Source organism: Lycorma delicatula, chromosome 4 (assembly GCF_047948215.1).
Source record: "Lycorma delicatula isolate Av1 chromosome 4, ASM4794821v1, whole genome shotgun sequence".
NCBI classification, from domain to species: domain Eukaryota; kingdom Metazoa; phylum Arthropoda; class Insecta; order Hemiptera; family Fulgoridae; genus Lycorma; species Lycorma delicatula.
Genome location: NC_134458.1, coordinates 153991666 through 154013907, shown reverse-complemented (window position 1 = coordinate 154013907; position 22242 = coordinate 153991666). Strand labels below are relative to the sequence as shown.

The following is a 22242-nucleotide window of genomic DNA, read 5'->3' as shown; positions in this document are numbered from 1 at the left end:
TATTAAAAATATTTCTGTTTTATTTTATTTTTTCTGTTAGGCAACTGCCTTCGCTGACTGAACTTGAAACTCTTCATATGAGAAATACACAACGTACATTAACCAATATGCCTGCAAGTCTGGAAACGTTAACTAAATTGACTGATGTTGACCTCAGCCATAATGATTTACCTCGTGTGCCTGATGCATTATATACAGTTACATCATTACGACGCCTTAATCTTACTGATAATTCTATTTCAGAACTATCATTAGCACTTGGTGAGTAATACTATGTGTTAAAATAATCTCATTTTAGAATCTTTTTTATTTCAGAATTAGTTATATAGCAGCTATATTAGCTGGTGTGTACTTTACTCACCTTAGGCTTAATCTAGTTTTAAGATACATTTCTGCTGAATTTAGTTAAATAATAGTTTAGAAATTACTTTAATATTTTTGTTTTTTTTTAAATAATAGTTCAGAATTAATAATTTTGCTAAAAATTTTACTAAGGATGTAGTCTTGTTTCTGATCATTTTTCCTAGTTTTAGTAATTATTGAAAAAAATAGAATCACTTTTTTTTTGTAAATGAGTAAATAATAAAAACTCCAGGTACCTAATATTTTGTTTTCTAAAGCTTTAATCAACTATGCTTTACAAAAAATAAAAAAAAATAATTATTTATATAATGTAATAATAATATTTTTTTAATATTAATTAATATTTTTTAGTGTAAAAACACTAAAAATTTACATACACAATTAAAAATTCTCAATATAAAATGTTGATAAAAAATAGTAAATGATAAATAAAGGTAAGTGTATCATGTAATTGAAATGTATTATTATATAGATAAATAATGAAGCAGGAGCAAATGAGTACTAATTTTTAAAAGATTTAATTTTATTGAAAATTTGTCAAACCAATTGGTAGCTGCTGAGTCTGGAGCTCACTCATACAAGGAATGATCAGAAGGTAAGTTACACCCCCTCTATGAAACAAACACATATTTATAAGACAATTTTTTTTTTATTCAACAAAAAACTACATATTTTTATATATTTTTTTACATAATCATCAAGTTTTTCTAAGCACTTTTCATATGTTGTGACAAGTTTTTCAGTTCCACTCTTATAAAAATTTTGTTCAGTTTCCTTCAACCAGTAAGAACCATTTCCTTCAGTTCATTATCATTAGCAAAATGCTCCCCTCACAGGTCTCACTTGAGAGGACCAAACAAGTGGTAGTCGCAGGGTACTAGGTCAGGGCTATAAGGCGGATGAGACCACACTTTCCTTTTGAATTTTTGCAGTAACTCCTTTGTCATGAGCTGAATGGGATATAGTATTATCATGAAGAAAAATGACCCCATCACTGAATTTTCCGGGTCTTTTATGTTACAAAATTTTTGTAAAGTCTCACAGTAAGATTCGGCATTGATTGTTGTTCCTCAGGGTAAAAATTCACTGTAAATAACTCTCTCAGAATTGAAAAAGACTGTCAGCATAACCTTTCAAACATGTGAGGATGTTTTCACTTTTTTTTGGCTGGGGTGAATTTTTGTATCTCTGTTCATGTGATGCTTGTTTAGTCCCAGGAGTGTAATGAAGCACCCAACTCTCATCCCCTGTGATGATTTGTTTCAAAAACTGTGGACCAGTTCGGATTACTGAACACACTTCTTCTCTTCTAGAGGACATGCCATATTGACAACAACATTACACATGTACTGAATGTCATACAGAATTGCTGCTGGGGGTGCGTGAAGACAACACAACCAGTGCTGCCACCACAAGACATTAATATATCCCTTTCAGTTCAAGAACACGGCAAGAGTGTAACTTATTTTTTGATCCACCTCTCATAACTAAGCAAAGAAATGCTAAATAATGGATAAGACATTAAATGGGCGATTATAAATATTGTTTTTTTTTATAACATTTAGTAACAGTAGATTCTTCATTCTAAATAATTTAGGTACAATATTATGTTAAACAAGCAGTTAGTTTGCATTTGTGATTAAAGTATTTTATAGTTATGGGAATAGTTTTATGACTGCACAACGTTATTGTAGAGTACCACTTCAATTGACTACTAGAATGATGCAGTGCTGTCAAGTAATGCCAACAGGATAGAAAACTTTTGAATAAACATCATTGCACAAAAAGTCTCCTAATAATCAAAAGGAATGTATATGCAACAGAAAACTTAGACCGTGTAAGAGTTGCAGTGCTATAAAGCCCCAAGTGGACTGCTCATCATCCAGTTTTTCTTGACTTATTACTAAACATTTGTGTTTCAAAAATTCTTCATAGGGTTTTCATATGCATCAATATAAAATTGAAGTGGTGCACTTTAAATGATGCTGGTTAAGTTAATTGTATGACTTTTTGTCAATTTTTTTTAATCTTGTTAACGTTAATGAAGACATTTTTCACAGTATGCAAATAAATGATATATATCATATTTCCCCTTATGTAAATAATCATATTCCTTATTGTGCAACAAACAACCCTAATTAAATACATTGAGGACCACTTCTCAGTTCTAAGTGTCTTAGAACTACTACTGCATGGTGTGCAGTAGTGTGGAATAATTTGTCTGTATTTCTTCTATGGCAAATGATGGGAATACTGTTACTATATCAGAGAAAAATATTTGAATCATTGGAAAATTTTGTTTCTTCAAATCGCATTGAACCTAAAATTAATCTGTTTCATTAAGATGGACTGAACAGACACACAACTAAGTACTGATTAACATGCGGAACGGAATGTAAGAATGGCGGGAGTTTCATTATTTCTCCCTACAGTTCGCAGAGCCTGGACAATGCCCCTTGCTGCTGTATCTTTCTATTATCTATTGGGCTATTGGGTATTGTTTAGTGGTGGTTATTAATTTTAGGTTTTATTTATGGATGGATTTAGTGATTTGTGTTCCTACCTGTATGGAGCAGCGTGAAATTTAATTACTGAGTCTGACCGTGGGAGACTGAGCTTTTGAGCCTTGTATTCCTGGCATGATTCCCCTTCAGTCCCATCCGCTGAAGTCCTTTCAGTACTAACACCTTTCGTGCTAGCAGGAATACGCCTAGCAGGGCCCTAGTTATTTGGAGGGAGCAATGCGCTCCCTTCTCTGCAGGGAATCGCATGTGCTGACTGAATTAAAATGTAAGTTTTGAGGATGGTGGGTAAGAGGATTGTAGATTTTCATCTTCTTTTGTGGCTGCCCCTTTGTGTTGTTTCTTTGCTGGGCTCTTCTACTGGACTCCAGTCCGTGGCGGTGAGTCATGTTGTGGGTCTTTTTTCTTTTTGTTGACTTCTTCTTTGGGCCTGCACTTTCCGTGAGTTGCAGTAGTCGAAATACAAGCGTCCCGACAGCGACATATCCAATGATATCCTACTGTCGGGGGAAACAACGGTTCTTGTACACGTCCTACAGTTGATGTAGGCTGTGTACAAGAACCGCAAAAGCACTGCTCATTGGGGGACTCTCCAGCGGCTATGCCTCTGGTGGAGGAGATTGTCCCCTCTTTGTGTACAATAAATTGTCGGTCTAATAATTAAGACTGTATCACTTTGACATAGCGACAGGGAATCATCATATGCACAAGTTTATATAGCAAGCTGCTATGCCAAACTTTGTCAAAGGCTTTAGCCACATCTAGAAAAATGGCTGCAGTACCCCTTTTTTATTCAGGCCTCCGACAAGACTGTAGATTGTTTTAACCAGTTGGAGGGTAGTCGAGTGGCCCTCCCTGAACCCAAATTGCTCAGGCCGTACCTTTTTTTCCCAAGTGTCACCTAAGTCTCTCCAGGAAAATTCTTTTGAATAGCCTTGACACCACTGGTAATAAGGAGATCAGCCGGTAATTCTGGGGAAAGAGTAAACTTTTCCCAGGTTTGGGTTGGCATACCATATTTGCAATTTTCCAGGAATTTGGAAAATATCCAATGTACAAAATTGATGTGAATATTGTGGTTATGGTCACTATAAGAGCAGGTGGAAATTCCAGAATGTGCAGGCATCGATCCTGTCGACACCCGGAGCCTAGTCAGGACTTGTGGTTTTGATTGCTACGGAAACTTCCATCTCAGTGACTTGGTCTTTTTCTAGTGGGGCGTCCTCCACCTGTGCTAAATAGTCTACTAGGAAGGACTCCGCCTCGGTTGTGTGGTCATTGTTCATGGTGGGAGGGGGATTTGGAGTAAATTGGTTCTCCAGGGTGTCGGCAAAAACCTCCATCCTGTCCGCCTCTAAATATCCCAGAAGGCCTCATTGCCCTACAATTGGGTGGCAGGGCTTTTTTTCCTTCTCATAGTTTTTTTGTTCAGCCTGACCACCGAGGAGTGGTCATCTGAGACTGAGGCGAGGTATTCGTTCCACGAATCCTCTCGATGTTTTGCCAGCAGCTGTTTCACTCTGTCCGTTAGAATATAAAAAGCTCTTTTATCATTGGGGGATAGGGTGATTTGGTATCTCCTCCTCAGTCGGTGCTTCTCAGCAATAGCATGAGAGATGTGACGTGGAAGATTATTACAGATAGGTCTCGTGGTCTTTTCTGTAGAGCTGTTTGACAGTGCCTCAGTCAATGATGAAGTAATGTGTTACACCATGTCGTCGATTTCCTCCGATGTGGTCAGGAGTTCAGGATGTGCTGGCCTGTAATCTCGTTGGAGAGTTTCATAAACCTTTTCCAATTCACTGACCTTCGGGGTATAGTCATGGTGGCGGGGGTGGGGGGGGTCTTGGATACCCCCTGCTAAGACCAACTCCAATAAGACAGGAAAGTGGTCCAAGCTGAGGTCTTCTATTGTTTCAGTCATGAACGGAGTTGTTACCGCCTTCATGATTGCAGTGTCAAATACATCAGGTCTTGATCTGCCCATTCGATGAATGAAGGTGGGCACCTCAGGGCCTTTCTTTTCCTGTTTAGCCTCTGGTAACTACCGTTTAGATAATACTTCAGAGGATGATATGTATGAGTGTGAATGTAGTGTAGTCTTGTACATTCTCAGTTCGACCATACCTGAGATGTGTGGTTAATTGAAACCCAACCACCAAAGAACACCGGTATCCACGATCTAGTATTCAAGTCCGTGTAAAAATAGCTGGCTTTACTAGGACTTGAACGCTGGAACTCTCGACTTCCAAATCAGCTGATTTGGGAAGACGCGTTCACCACTAGACCAACCCGGTGGTTGTGGGCACCTCAGGGCCTATGACGACTAACCGGCATGCTCGTGCCCTTTTATAGCAACCTGGCATTTGCACTTGTCAGTTGCTATTCCAAGACTCATATTTAGCATTGAGGTTGCCCATGAGTATCACGGGCTCATCCCAATTTTCTAGCACGACATCTAGATCTGTGCCAGGTACCACTGAGTTATGTTTATTATAAGCCAAAACCAGCCAATATACTGTGCCTAGATGCTCCACATGTACACTAGTCTAGTCCATCACATTAGTGTGGAGGTCGATCCATGTGTGTAAGTGGCAATTGTGGTTCTGCAGCTGGCAGGGCATACTGGCCTGTCCGTCCTGTATGTAAAGTAGTTCCGAATGGTCAGTGGTTTTTCATGTTCAGACATATCTCAGACAACAGTATCATTGTCTATTAGTAGATCCTCAGCCAGATGGTAAAGTTCTACTGAATTGGTGTTCCACTGTAGCAGTCTGATTGTTTGTTTAATCATACCTAGGTAGTAGGTTCATGAGGCACTCTATTATGAACTGAATAAAGTCCTTCAGAGATTTTGCCTGGAGCAGGCAGGCCAGTGTTGCTAGAATTTCTGGTAGGACATCCTTTATTGTCACTTGTGATAAGAAATCCGTACTGGAATTCTCCATCGGGGGTGCGGTCATGATTTTCTTGCCACTGGAGAGGCTGGGGGTTGTTGACATCTTTAGTGGGGCGTGGGGCTTCCGGGACTTTGGTTGGTTTGCCACAGATCATGGGTTTGGCACCCGCCCTCTTTGTTTGCTGGTTGACCGGCTTTTCTTGCGGAGCAGGCTTCGCCACAGGTTTTTTTACCTTTATTGCCTCCACCTTTTTTGTAGCGAGTGCCAGTTTTGGCTTGGGTGGTGTGGGGGTAGGTGATTCCCCTTTTTCCACCGTCACCGTTATCGCTGGTAAAAGTACCTGCGACAGGGTGCTCGGTTCTCTCCCTTTGGCGACTCGTGCCCAGCTATGTCCATCAGTAATGCCAGACGTTTTCTGGGTGCCCTTTTGCCTGTTTAGCTGTTCCTTATAATAAGGACAGCCCCTGTAATTGGCCGGGTGCAGCCCCTTACAGTTTTCACATGAGGCGGGCTCCTCATGCGGCTTTAAGCATGTCACCATGTCATGATCTTCACCACATTTCACGCAAAGCTGTGCCCAGTAGCAGTAGTTCAACGAGTGGCCAAACTTTTAGCATCTGTGGCATTGGGGCCCTCAAGACACAAATGCAGTGACCTTAATTCTGCACTAGAATTAGTTATCCAGGTCATAAATGCCCCTGGTGGCTTGCGTGCGCTTTAAGGTGATGAGGCATGTAGTGGTCTCCCTTCCGTCCTTTGTTGTCAGCTTGTTTCTGAAACTGCCTCGTAACCGAGCAAGGCTAGCTCCTCTTTCACCTCTTCCACTTCCAGGGTGGTCCCATAAGGGATGACTAGGATGACCACTTTGAGCTCTCTATCTTTTGGGAGCTAATAGGAGTGAAAGGCGATTCCTTTGGAATGCAGAAAACTCTGCACTTCCCTGAAATCACCTTCGTTGCCTAGCTGCAGCCTCACTGAGAGCCTGGTACTTTTGGCTACCAGGCGCCCTCTTATTATGGCAGAGATAGCTCTAGCCAGTGTTGGCCACTCCTTAGGGCAGTACAACATAATAGGCGGGATTTTCTCCCACCTAGTGACTGGAGGTTGCGAGGAATTTCCATCGCTAACCTCCATGGTGGCAACTGCCCCATGTAGTGTTCGGTTCCTCGGAGGGTTGATCCTCTGTGGTTACTGATTTACGCTTCAGTTTTTTCTTGCTCCTACACCATTATCCTCTGCACCATTGGAAAATTCCGGAGAGGGTGAACAGGGAGGAGGAGGACAGATTGGGATTAGATAACTTTCCATTATTAAGAAAGAATCGTCTGAAGAAGTATTGCTAAAATTAATATTTAAATCTAAATTAAATTTAAATTATTACTATTTCTGATTTTGATGGAAAGTCGGTCTTAAAGTAAAATTAAAAATATGAAAGTTAAATTAGAATTAAATTTAATATAATATAGTAAAAATATTTACTATATTATATTTATAAAAGTCCAAATTAATGGCTTAAATAAAATTCATTTATTTTATTAAATTAAATTAATTTAAATAATATTAATTTAACAAAATATAATAGCAAAAATGTTATTATATTTTAGTAAATATAATATTAATGTCAACAAATTAATTAGATTAAATCAATTTAAGAAATAAGAATAAAATTGTTTATAAAAGTTCAATAATATTCACTAGAATATAAACTAAAATATCTTATAATAATAAATTAGAAAGTTTTTAAACAAAGGTTTAAAACTTATCTGGTTATTGACAATAGCAGTGGTATGTGGCTGCTGGCCTGGGTAGGTGTCCTAACAGGATATTGTCAACATCACATGGTCAGGGACACAGGTGGGGTGGAAACGAAGTAGAACACTAACACACAAGCACTAGTAACACACACTAACAAAGGAGCACTATTAAACACAATCTTCACTTTCACTTCTCAACAGAGACTTCAATTAACTTGCTGAATTCTCTCAGGCATGATTTCCATGCTGCTGCAAAAACCTCTCACATTTGAACACCATGTGTTCTGTGGTGTCATCCCTTTCACAGTAATCACCGCTCATTGGAGGGCGTCAATCCCTGCATTCACAGGTATGATTTGAAGCAACCATGACTGATCAGGAACGGGGTCAACTTGTGCCCCAGTTCCCCATGCTTATGACATTCCATCTCTGGAGGTCTTGAATCAGTCTCTGAATTCATGTACTCTTTGTTAACTGATTTCTACCCTTGCTCCCTATGGACAAGTAGTGCCTTAGCCTTTGCTGTACTTCTTCCCTGCTACCTTGTCTCTGAATATGGAGATTCAGGAGTATAACTCTGAACCTCCTGAGATGGTTCTCTAGTTGCAGCATACTCAAAGGGAGACAGCCATGCATACCTGGTTAAGAATTACCTACCTGGCCTTTTCCCTTTTTAAAAGGGAAAAGGCTACTGATGGTTGCTGTGCTTTTCAGCCTTCTGAGACACCTTGGTGAGTGCCTCAGGAATATGGCATTTTTGTCTGTCTACACCAGGCCTGGCCAACACAAATGGTTTAATGGGCCACTTTGCTGATGCGCATTACGTTACAGCGGGCCGCACTTTAGGTAAACATGCTTTTAAAAAATGTAATGCAAATACAAAACGAATAAAATTGTATTTGTTATACTATGATTCAATATAATTAACTCTCGAGTCTTAATTAAAGAGATATTTGTTTGACATTATTTGACATCTATATTTATGTTTGACATTGCACATCTTAGCTGGTTTTCTAAATTGGCATCAGTTAATGAACCACATGATGAACTCTTTGTAAATTACATCTTCAAAAAAAAGTTTCACAAACATATGTGGTTCCAAAAGCACTTAAACTTGTGCAAAATATAAAGTTTGAATATCTTTCGGATGTAATATAAGTATTGTAAAAATTAATCTTTGATGTGAACACAAAAATTTGTTTCATTTCATTGTTGCACAGTAACTCAATTAACTCCATTTACAGATTTTTAGGAACACATTCACGTCAACATGAAATGGGCATGAAAATATTTCAAACATTTTATCATACTTTGCTAATCCTGAGAAACAACTATCAAATGCAGTTATAAGTTTCTTTATTTCATTAGCATAGTTCAAGAAATTCGTAGGTTGGCTTTTTGGGAAGTTATTTAACAACGGGAAATGTTGAGCATTATTATTTCTATATTGGGACTCAAATAACAATAATTTCTTATTAAAAGCTTTGATGAAATTACAAGCATCGATTATTAAATTATCTTGCCCTGCACGCACTTATTTAACTGATGAAGTTTTTCTTTTGTATCCACTAAAAAATATATGTCTAACAAACAATAATCATCACCTAATTCAGGAACAGATTCTTGTTTCTCGTTCATAAACATATCTATTTCGTCCCGTAAATTAAAAAAATCTTTTTAAACATTTCCCACGACTTAGCCATCTAACCAATGGTAATATATATGATATCACTATAATCAGAAGATTTCACTAAGGAATTCTTTGAGTTGCTGATGTTGAAGAGCATGTGAATGAATGTAATTTACTATCTTTATAATAACTATGTTCATAACGTGATTCATTTTTTTTCTGAATATTTTCCTCTTTAGGTATTTGTGGTGTGCAGCGTGTGCATGTAGTGTTCTGGAATGGATGATGTTTGCTTGTGGAGACTGAATGTGTGTGTGGGCACTTACCCCCCTCCTGAAGTAATGCTTTATTTACGGTTTCCCAGGAGGTGGGGTTGCTAGGGGTGGAAGTTTAGTCGGTAGTGTGCAGGAATACATATTCATTTCCTTTAACAGTTTGTGTAACCTGTTAGAGAGTCTGACACTGCTTTGGCGCTCATAAATGGGGTTCCTCCACCTAACAGTGAATAATAAAAATATCATTGGTTTTAATGCCTCTGCAATCTAGTTTATCCATAAACAATTTTACAGCTCCCTTATTTTTACCTACCAAAGCAGGTGTCCATCTGTTGTTAATCGGGAAAGAGCCTCAAAATTTAAGCTATTTTCAGCTAACATTTTTTAATCACCTGGAAAACATCTCCTCTTGTGTCTTAAATTGAAGAAATTTAACATTTCTTCTGTCACTTGGAATGAATCATTCACATTGCGATTAAATCATTAGTTGAGATTTGTCTGAGATATCTGTTCATCAGATGCCAAATATGCTTTGAATTGGTTAATTTTATCGTAAGTTACTACTATTTCAGCTGAAATGTCATTAATGCGACTACATGTAGTTTGGCATGAAAGACTGATACTTGAAAATAATTTGCTTTTATTGAGCAAAACATCTTTTATAACTGCTTCCAAACAGTCCTTCACCAGTTCACCATCTGAAAATGGTTTCATTTTCTTTGCAATCAACATGGACAAGAATAACTTGCTTTGTCAATGGTAGATGGTTGTTGTAATGATGAACCAAACATCGTTTGCTGAGCTTTGAGATCAGATTTAAGCGCAGTTACCTTGAAACTTTTTACTTCTTTATTGAAATTTACTAGTCAATATGTTTTGTCTCATGATGCCTTTTAACGTTATGTTCTTAAATGCAGCGACTGTCTCCACAAATTAAACACATGAATCTTGAGTTGTGCAATGTGAAGAAATAATCTTTTTCCCAACGATCATTAAATTTTCTGTTTTCATCAATAACTTTTCTTTTCTTTGAATTCATCCTAAAATATAAAAAAAAAAATTGCAAATAAATGTTAGTTGGAGAATATTCGTATATTACACAGAACAACAAAATTAATTTTTTAAGTAAATTTAGTATTCTTGTTTTCTAATAATGTGTTAATATTATGTAAAAATGCCAATGTTTAATAACATTTTTAAACTTAATGCAAATACTGATCACTTGACATTTGAAAATCTATAATAATTTTTATAGATTTAACATTTTATTAAATTCTTACAAATTTTTAATTTTACTTGCATTAATTTTTACAATATATTCACTTGAATAAATTTCAGTTTCTTTGGAAAAAAATCTGATGTCATCAGAAGTCACTTTTATTCACAGGGAAGCAGTGCTTTTTCAAACTTCAATTACTGTAACATAATGTGCATATATTTGTTTAGGGTTGTTATTTATTGTTAATTAAAATTACAGCTAAAATGAATTGTGCGAGCGACGCATGTACTCTCCGTTTGCGTTCCTGTTGTACTCTTCTCTCATTCGGTTCGCCAAACAACAGTGCATCGGTTCCTCATGGACAACTCGCTGCCTGCTGCTCGACGTCATCATTCCACTCTCTTACAATACTAAGAGCAAAAATTTGTAGATTGGTTCTTTACTACATAACTGCATTCAAATTACAGATGAACATTACCAATGGTTGCCTAACAAAACAGATTCTTTCAGTAACATTTGGCGTTCGTGGTTGTCAAATATAGAACTGGAGTTCATAGTCACACTTGCGCATTATACCAATGACACATGCAAATTTTCATTTATTTATTATTTTTTGTATACATACGAGAAACAAAAGTTTCAATAGAAACATAAAATTGCCTGGCGAGCCACACAGTTTAATGTGACGGGCCACGTGTTGGCCAGGCCTGATCTATACCCTTAGGTACTTCACTGCAGAAGAAAGGTGAATGTTTGTATCTCCAATCCTAAATGCAGTAGGGGGAGCCTCCAATATTTTCTGTTTCAGCTTGGTAAAAAGAAAGGAGCTGTAGAAAAAGATATTTCTGAGTATTTTGAACAGTGCTGTAATCTAGATGAAAGTGAAAAAAATGAAATTTAATTATAAGAATTCCTTCAAAATTCTTTTGTATATTAATCTAGGAATAAAATCCATTTTGGTAATTTCAGTTAACTGAATTCACAGTGTTCAGTGTTATTACAGTGCTCAAACTGTGTTCAGTGTTATTACTGTTTTGCACTAGTAATGTTTTGTATCTTCAATTATTTACATCGTTGAAATAATTGTAATGAAATCTTAATCTGTTTGTTACAGAAGTGTGGCAACATTTAGAAACCTTGAATCTGTGTCGTAATCAGTTAAAATCACTACCTGGATCACTTTGTAAATTGACAAATTTAAGAAGACTATATCTAAATGATAACAAACTGGATTTTGAAGGTATACCATCAGGGATTGGTAAGCTTTCTCAGTTGGAAGTATTTTCTGCAGCTGCAAATCAATTAGAAATGGTACCAGAGGGGCTTTTTAGGTATTATTTATTCATTCTATGTTCACTTATTCTTGTTTTTTGAAAGATTATTAATTTTTTTAAATAAATTCAGTTAATCACTTTTTTAGTAATGTTGGCTTACAATGTGCCAGTTTACTGTGAACTAATGATTAAAAATTTTGTCACTGCTTTCCGTCATTCTTATTACCACCTTCAATGAGTGACATTGATCCTTCTGCTGTTTTTCACCCTGGTGTCAACTGATGTTTACTGTTAATGGCTTCTTTTTACATGGGAAGGCACATTTGTAGGATATTGTTGAACAATATATCATATATTTATGATGTGTCCATTCATTTAGTATACCATTGTTTGTTAGCATTTCAGAATGCTCATTGAATTGAATCACTCTTACACAAAATAAATAAGAACAAAGATAACTGAAACAATAGATATATCAGATTAACACACATAAAAAAAATTTTGAAGAGAATAGTTCATAAAATTTAAAAGAATTGGATACAATGTTTTTAATTCTAAAAACAAACTGTCGCATATAAAATAGTCATCAAACACATTGCTCCTGTAGTTCAAAATTAATCTCTTTGACAGCTTAATATTATATTTTTGAAAAAAGGGATGCAGCTTCAAAAAAAAGAAATACAAGAACATATAAAATATTTGTTTTCGAACCAACTAATATCACAAATCCATCTATGTTAATAATAATTGTGGTATTCTAAGCATACATAAAAAAGGACCACATTTGACTGTTATGACATATAAACATATATATATATATATATATAAATAAAACAGTATATTAAATAGACACTATTCAGTTAATATAATGAACTTTAAAGAAAAAACCATTGGGAGAAAACATCTTATAGAAAAGCCCATGAAAGTGACTGAAATCGTTATGATGTGAATGAAAAAACAAACCATTAAGATTCAGCCTGTTCTTAAAATTAATAATTTTATAATTATTTTTTTTATTAATATTTGTAAGTTTATTATTACAGGGTTATCTTATGGTTATAGAGAGGTTATACATTTTTATTTTTCCTAATGTGTACATAGCAATCTGTTAAACTAACCAACAATTACCATGGTTTAACTATGGTTAAACAATGACCAACCCTCTCCATAGTCCAATGAAATGAGGATGATAAGTATGACATGTAAATGAGGTGCGTCTTTGTACAGACTCAGGCCAACCACTCCTGAGACGTCAATTGACATAACTAAGAATATTATTATTTCAAAATAAATGTAATGTTTGTTTATTAGATTCTGTTTAACGTGACAACTATATATTTATATATTTTTGCATTCTGTCAGTTCAACAAATGATGCTGAGAGATTACTACACACTTCAAAATTTTTATAAATGCAATTTATTTATTCTTTAGTATATTATTATTTACAAAGTAAGCGAATTCTTTGTCAAAAACAATAATTCCGATTCTATTATGAAATTTACAATAACTAGTCAAAAATTTATACAAAAGTACAAAGTGGGTATGCAGTGAGATTACAATTACAAAATCAATAATAAACTTTATACAAGGATTATTTACTTTTACTGTTTACAAACAAAACTTGCATATCCTTTTATTAATGAATAATGACACCTTGTCCTGAGTTCATTACTAATAGTGAACTCATCAAGTAGCTTCTCATACTTGACCTGAGAACAGAACTCTACTACATCAGAATATCCTCATGAAGCACTCTTCACTTGTACACTCTACTGTTATAGACACAGTCTTCCACTCACTGCAGACCCTCTGTAGTATTTATAACCCCTCCCCTATGAATGGTTCTAATGTCAGTAACTGATCCATCCCCTTGTTCATTCAAGTGTAATACCTATTATTCAAAACATCTATTATTGAATGTTCTATAGTGTTCCAGAAATGTTTTCCATTATTCCTTCGTGTTATTATTTCTGGAGTTTTCCTCTTTTTAAATTTATCTGTTTTTTTTTTTTTTTCATTTTCTCTCTCTTAGTAATTGTTGTACTTTCCATTACTAGAAGCTCCTCTATTCATTACAGTGTATACATACATATATACTTTTTTATATTTATTATATTTTTTAATTACTGACAGCATTGTTTATTGATTGAATATAATTGTGAATGATGTATTTTATAGATGTGGATCATTAAAGAAGTTGATATTGAGTAGTAATCGTTTGATAACGCTGCCAGACACCGTTCATTTGCTTAGTGAGTTGGAAACATTAGATCTCCGTGACAATCCAGATTTAGTGATGCCACCAAAACCTACAGAAGTCCAACGTGGATCTGGCCTACAGTTTTATAATATTGATTTCAGCCTTCAGACTCAATTGAGATTAGCTGGTGCTGTTGCACCTGTCCCACCACCAACTGCATGTGAGTTATACTTGTAATATTTACAAATAAATCAGAATGTTAGTGTATGTACATATATGTAATTGTTTATCAGTGCTGATCACTTTAAACTTAACAACTACTGGACTGACTGGAATGATTTTTATATAATGGACTTTATTGAAATTTTACGACGATTTTTGGTGAAAATTTATTCAGATAACTATTATGCACTGAGCAAATCATCATAATCTGATTTTGAATTTTTAATGCTACGCATATTGTTAAGAATTAAACTCAATTTATTCTTAATATATAAACATTTTAAATAAGATAAATAAGGACTTCATTTTATAAAATTCACTAACTTTACTTCAATAAGGGGTCATATGTGCCTGTATAACATAAGTAGTTTAAGAAAGTGAATGCGTAATTCTTTCAGTAATCCAAGTTCAGTATTTGGTATTCTTTCTTTCAGTATTCTGTGGGTAATAGTATTTTATTTACTCATTTATGTAAAAGGTGTATTGTGATGTATAATAAAACAGTATGTTATGTATTTTACCCGAATGTCATTTTTACAAGGGTGAATTTTTTTTTAATAGTTTTATTGATTAATAATATACACAATTATTTTTATATTTTTTTGTTTTCTAATTTATACCCACTTCATTTCTATGTATAGTCTCTTACATGATCTACACACTTTTGCCAATGATTTGGAAGCTTGAATATTCCTTGTTCATAAAAATTTTGAGGACGAGTCGTCGACCAATTGTGTATGCGCTCCTTGACATCTTCATTATTTACAAATCATTCCTGTTCAAGTGATTCTTTCAAGGGGACAAACAAAAAATAGTCACAGGGGGACAAATCAGAGGGGGTGGTCGAGGGTTTCCGTGTGCATTTTTTCCAATTTGTCCCTTGTCAAAATTGCGGTGTGCGGCCTGGCATTGTCATGAAGAAGGATGATATCTCTGATGGGCATACTCAGCCTTTTGTTTTGGTAGCTGACTTTTGTTGACTGTAGCAGCAGGCAATAGTAAACCACATTCACCATTCATTGATTGTGTAGAAAATCAATGAGTTAAACTCCCCTTGAGTCAAAAAGAATTGTTGCAAGAACTTTTTTGGTTGACAGATAGGTTTTGGCCTTCACTAGGCAGCCATCATCCTTACTCGCCATTTTTGACTCTGGAGTGTAATGATAGACCCATGTCTCATCACATGTGATGATGCGCTGTAAAAAAATCCCCTTTTTACCAAAATCGATTCAGAAGTCTCTCACAGATCTCCAACCTGTCCTGTTTTTTATTTTGGGTCAACAACCTCAGAATTCATCGAGTACTAATTTTTCTAACACCAAGATGATCAGTGGCAATGGATTGAGCACTCCCATAACTGATACCCACTTATTACGCGATTTCTTCAACAGTGAACCGGCAATCGCCCTCGATAAATTCTTGAACGGCACAGATGTTGTCAGCTGTAAGACTTGATCTTGGGTATCAATCATAACTTACATTTTCTACACACTTTCTCTCCCACTCTTAAATTGTCTGAGCCATGTATACACTAAGTTCTAGGAGTTTTGGAGCAGTGTAACGTCTCCAAACTGTACCTTTAAACAAGTTAGAATTTCTGAGGTTTTAATGCCTTCATTAGTTAAAAACTTTATGATTATAAGTTGTGCAACAGACAATGGTAACCTCTTGCTCATTCATGGCTTTACAGACAACAGAACAGAGTGGAGGAGCTAACCAATCTGGTTCCCCCTCTCTAACACACCGAGCATTTACCCCCCACTCTGCCATTCAGCTCAGAATTGCTTGCTGCGTAGAATAGCAAAATTTCAATCTTATCATTGGAATTTCAGTTCATTTGCTAAAATTTGTAATCTTTTTATTCTGCATATGACAAACTATTTATTCAAATTTTTTTTTTAAATTTTCATCTGAAATACTTATTTTAATATATTTTTGTAGATATGTATGCATAAATACATTTACTGATATTAAAAGAAAAAGTTATATGTAAAGGTTTATTTTATCAGTTTTTTAATTTTTTTTATTTTATGTGATTTTTTTACACAATCACTATATGTTTTCTAATATATGTGCCGTTAATTCAGAAAATCAAAATAATCTTTAATTCATCATTTGTAATAATCACAAAATCTTCCATTACTTTTAATTGTAAAAGCTATTCTGTTATAAACAGACTGATTTGGTTCAATATAGCAATTTGTGTGCTTTGTTGTAATAAGTATATTGCTTACAATAATTCAAAATATTATTAGCAATTTTGTCATCATATAATTTTATATGATATAACGATGACGGCTCTTACAAAGAAAATTATTGGATAGCTTAAATCTGAATTAGTGTAGATTTTTTTCTGATAAAATTATTTTTTGATAGTCTTAATTTTTTCTTTTTTTTCTTTTTAAGGTTCTAGTAAGGATCCTATTGCAAGGAAACTTCGTTTAAGGAGAGGACGTAGGGATCATGAAGAAGCTGATTCTGATCAAGCTAAAATATTAAAGGTTAATATAATATAAGAGTTGTTAAAAAAATTTATTATAGTAATATTTATAAAAGATTAATATTTTTCCTTGTTATTATATAACCTGATCACTTGTTATTTTCTTTCTTCTTTATATTTCTCTCTCTTCCTTATAGTGCTAAATAAATTTTGTTAATTTATACTGGTGTACAAAAAAATTTTTGGGGTTTTAATTTGTTATAATATCTCTTGGGTGAGGTGTACAATTTTGATTTAAGACTTTAATCAGAGTAAAAAGAATAATTTTAGTTATGCGCATGGTTTTAGATTGATTCCCTATCAATCCGGTTGACAGCAGCACTAACAAACACGGCGACTTCTGAACTTTTTATGTTTTACAGTGTTAAATGTAAATTTGTTTTTACATTTCAATGTACATTTCTATAAAAAGTTTAACTATGATCCTCCAAGTGATAACATTCATTAATGGCATATTCAGATATCAGTGTAAAAGGAAGAGTACAGGATAACCAAGAGGGTCTGAATAAAATGAACATGTCAGGGAGTCTTTCTTGTGTAATCCAAAAAAATTTGTTAGGAAGACCAACCATGAGTTAGCGATGCTGGTAATGACAGAATGGAATGTTTTAAGGAATTGCTGACATATGTGTCCTTGCTGTTTACAACTGTTACAGATTTTGAAACTTATCTACTACACAGTGTGTGTGAACTTAGCAATTGAAATGTTGCACCATGAAAATGACAACTTTCTTGATCGAATCATGTTTAGCAATGAGTCAACATTTCATCTTAGTAGGTAAGTTAATACACATAATGTACATATCTGCTGGGGGGCAGAAAATCCCCATATACAATGTAAAAGGGTTTCCCCAAAATTAAAAATGATTTCTGTGCAATATCCTTTTGGCAAGTTTACAGGCCATTCTTTTTCTTTTAAGCAAGTGTAATAGAAGTTGGTTATTTGGGTATGCATCTTCATCATGTCTCTTTTCTCAATTGCAAGATGGACCAGAGAATTTTATTTAGCAACAAGGTAGTGCACCTCCTTACTGGCATAACTATTTGGGATTGATTGAATGATGATATCCTAACTGCTAGATTGGTTGACATGGACCCAATTACTGAGCTTTTTGTGTAGTCTGCAAGATCATCCAATCTGATCCCATGTGATTTGGGTTTTATAAACAATTTTGTGTATGTGCTTCTGCTATCTACTGATCTACCTGACTTGAGGCACAGGATTGAAGCAGCTGTCGCTGCCATTTCTCCAGACATGCTAGTTTAAGTACAGGATGAACTCTCCTATAACTTGGTTGTGTGCCACATGATGAAAAGTGCTTGCATTGAACAATTGTAGGAAAAATTGTTAGAGTTACTCTTACAGTTTATGTGTGATTCATTATTGTAAGTCAAAGTTAAAAGATAATAAATAGCTTTAAAACCCTGATTTTTTTTTAATACCCTGCATTTATTCATTGATTTTTTTTAGTTTATTCTATTACTTTAAACAGTATTATCTATAATTCTATTTTGTGATTTCAGGGTATGAAGGATATTGCTAAAGAAAAGAATAATAAACAGAAGTTAATTGAAGATGTTAAAGCAGAATCATTAAAGTAAGTTTATTATACTTTTAAAATTATGCTTTTTTCATTCCATTATATAATTATTACCTTGTTAGTAAAACATAATTTTGCAGTAGTTTTTGTGTAGTTCATATTTTTCTTTTTTTTATATCGTTTGCTATTTTTAAATGCCTGATTTTAAAAATGGTATGTAATATGTAATAACTGTATTACTTAATAGAGGTACAGTTATTGGTTAAGTATCCTTCTTTTCATACACCTCTTATCACCTGGCATTTAAATTTGCTGTCATATGCATCACTGTGATGTATACAGCAATATTGTGAAATTTTTGTTGCATATGAAAAAATTCTGACTGTAACTGGGATTTCAGTCTAGAACTTGTAGATGAAAGGAAAGTATGTTATTAGTGACAGTACACCCACTTTTATTTTCCAATATAGGGTGCCATATCAAATATTGTGGTTAACAAAAAAAAAAATCAAAAAACCCTTTATTAATAAGATTTATTTCATTGCAGGCCAAAACGATGGGATGAAAGCTTAGAAAAGCCTCAGTTGGATTATTCAGAATTATTTGAAGAAGATGATGGACAAACACCTGGTTTAACTGTTTGGGAAATTGAAAACTTTTTACCAAATCAGGTTGAAGAAGCTGTACATGGAAAATTTTATGAAGGCGATTGTTATATTGTATTGAAAACATCGCTCGATGATTCTAAGAATCTAACTTGGAACATATACTTCTGGATTGGTGATAAAGCCACTGTATGTTTTTGTTGTAACAAAAGTTTTCTTTGTATTTTAAATTTAAAAAAATTTAATTTTTTTTATTGATGAAACTATATATATATATATATAGTCTTATCTTTATATAATAAAAAAACAAATACACAACTTTATATATATATATATAACATTACATTTCTGTAAATAAAGGTAATGTTAAGGTAAATTAAGGTCTGTAAATAAAAGACTGGTTCAGAAAAACTTTTTGTTTCTAATCCAATTATACATGGACACTTATCATCTTCAAAATAGTTCCCTTGGGAAGCCACATAACACTTCAAACGGTTTTCCTACTCTTCTTCTCTTCTTTGGAACTCAGAGACTGGGATATCCTTCAGATGGTCGGTTACATTTTTTAAAATGTTTTCTACTGTTCTAAAATGGTGTCCTTTGAGGTGTTTTTTTAAAATCGGGAACAGGAAAATGTTGCAGGGACTCAAATCAGGTGAATAAGGTGGTTGAGAAACTACAGGAATCTTTTTCTTTGCCAAAAACTGATTAATTGAGAGTGCAATGTGACAAGGTGCATTGTCATGATGTAGCATCCAGTCATCTTTGATGGCTGGTCTCATGCGGGCAACTCTTTTCCACAATCTTTCAAGAATTTCTCGGTAAACATATTCATTTACAGTCTGTCCTGCAGGCAAAAACTGCTTTTGGGCAATGCCATTACTATCAAAGAAACAAATTAGCATGGTTTTGATTTTTGATTTGCTCATTTTTGCTTTTTTCGGACATTGTGAGTTTGAAGTGTGCCACTTCTTGCTCTGGCATTTTGTTTGTAGGTCATACTCAAATATCCAAGATTCATCACCAGTAATAACATTTTTTTAGGAAATCAGGATCAGTTTCAATTCGCCCTAGAAGATCGTGGCATACTTCCACCCTGTTGTTTTTCTGTTCAGCAGTGCGGTTTTTTGGGACCAAATTTGCACAAACTTTTTTTATATACAATTTGTTTGTCAAAATTTGATGGACTGTGGTATGGTTCAGATCCAATTGTTCTACAATTATTGTGATACTTAATCGCCGGTTGTACTGTATGAAGTCTGATTCACTCAACATTGTTGTCAGTTTTTGACATTAATGGTCTTCCAGAGCATGTCTGCAAGTGATTCCTGGCCATCTGAAGATGCTTTAAACCACCTAAAAACTTGAGTTCATGACAGAGTGTCATCTCCATATGCCCTAAGTTTCAGTAGGATTCTCACAGAGTTTAACACAAAACTTGATTGCACGTCGCTCTTAATTAGTATCACTCATTTTTGTAATGCACAACAAAAACTCGTTTTATGAAAAGTTTGTATACATCTCACTTGGCAACAATAGACTAAAAATATTAATACCTAATATAAATCAGCTGTTCATATAACCATATGTTTACTAGTAGCTTTACAGTGTTGCCACTTGGCTGCCAAAAAACTAGTCTCATACTTTATTTACAGACCTCTTATATATATTGCATATATATTTAATTTTTTTTTTTTATTTATGGTTTATATTATACATAATTCAAGTTACAGAACTCACACTTTGAATTTTTTTTTCTGGTTACTTAAAAAATGTGTGCCAAGTTAACAGTGTATTTGTTTTATTATTATATAAAAACAAGTGACATAAAAATAATTTACCTTTAGCATCTAGATGCATAACTTGAATACATTAGTGAAAAACTGTTAAAATATGTTTCTTGCTTTAATCACACACATTGGCAAATTGGATATATATTTATTCATTGATTGATGTTTATTTTTATCACCTTCGTAATCATTGTATTTAACGTTAAAGAAAAAATTACATTTTTTTTTTTTTTTTTAATTTATATTAGTGTATTTCATTGCAGATCAAAACGATGGGATTATAAATAAAACTTAGAAAGTCTCAGCTAGATTTTTCAGAATTATTCGAATAATTTTCTATTTTTTTTAATATTAATAAAAAAAATCTATTATAATAATCAAGTTTGTTATTAATGTATTTATGTATTAATTATTGCTTTAATATTTTTTTATACAAATAAAATTTTGTTGGAAATAAGAAATAAATCTTAAAAATAATAAATTTTTAATATATTAATATTAAGATTACTGCTAAGGTTTAAGTTGATCATAAAAATACTATCCAATATTCTATTTGTAGGTTATTTCATTATTTAGTCGATTTTTAAAAAAAGCCGGTTTTCAATTTATGCAGATTTTTCAATTATGTTCAAGTTATTTTTCTTCTTTTTAATGAGTGTTTAATGAAATAACTTTTAAAAAATGCACTAAAAATAAATTCAAATTCATTTAATCTTTTTGAATTTAGTGCCAATTAAGGATTAGTATGTAGTTATTATTAGTTTGGAATTGACTTGAAAAAGTTGAAATCTACAGGATTAATCATTTATTATCTTTTACTTTATACTATGAGTTTTTTTAAAAGTTTTTTACACTTATTAGTTTTTTTTAGTTTTTCTTACACTTATACATGTGTATTTTAGTGTACATGTGAATAAGTATACAAAATTATTTCTGATATAATAATATTTTATGTTTTTTTAATAAAATAAGAAAATACTCGTTCAAAAGAAAAAAAATTAGGTAAGATAATTATGAAATTTTTGAAGTTTTAAAAATAAATTCTTTTTTTATTTTATAAAAATGTTATTTTTAAATTTGAAATTGGAAAACGTTTGTTTTATGAAAATATTTTACAGTAAAGTCTTACTAAGTTACAGAATTAATAAAATATACCTTAAAATATTTTGTAGTTTATTTGTTGAAACATCTATAATAATAAAACAATTATTTAGTCACTTAATAAAATTATTAAACAATATAATTTTTATTTAGCAGAACAAATATAATTTGAATAGCTGTCTTATAAAATATTTTGAAAACTATCTAAAAAACTGATTATATTTCTATAATTTTACTTAGTCATGCTGTTGCACATCATATTGTACTGAAAATGCTATCCTATCAATCCCAAGGGAGTGGGGACTGTCTTGTAAATCTAAAGCTTTACCGTGCACTGGCATGTA

At 33.5% G+C, this 22242-nt stretch overlaps 1 protein-coding gene across 2 annotated transcripts in view; it reads left to right on the top strand.

Moving 5' to 3' along the window:
- Window positions 1–22242, top strand: part of fliI (FLII actin remodeling protein) — a 70588-nt gene that overhangs the window by 7945 nt on the left and 40401 nt on the right. For both annotated transcript variants that reach the window (XM_075364433.1, XM_075364431.1), the window contains 6 exons: window positions 41–261; window positions 11778–11994; window positions 14118–14359; window positions 16768–16862; window positions 18386–18459; window positions 18950–19196. In XM_075364433.1, coding sequence (XP_075220548.1) covers window positions 41–261; window positions 11778–11994; window positions 14118–14359; window positions 16768–16862; window positions 18386–18459; window positions 18950–19196 — 1096 coding nt within the window. The remainder of the gene's footprint in view (window positions 1–40; window positions 262–11777; window positions 11995–14117; window positions 14360–16767; window positions 16863–18385; window positions 18460–18949; window positions 19197–22242) is intronic.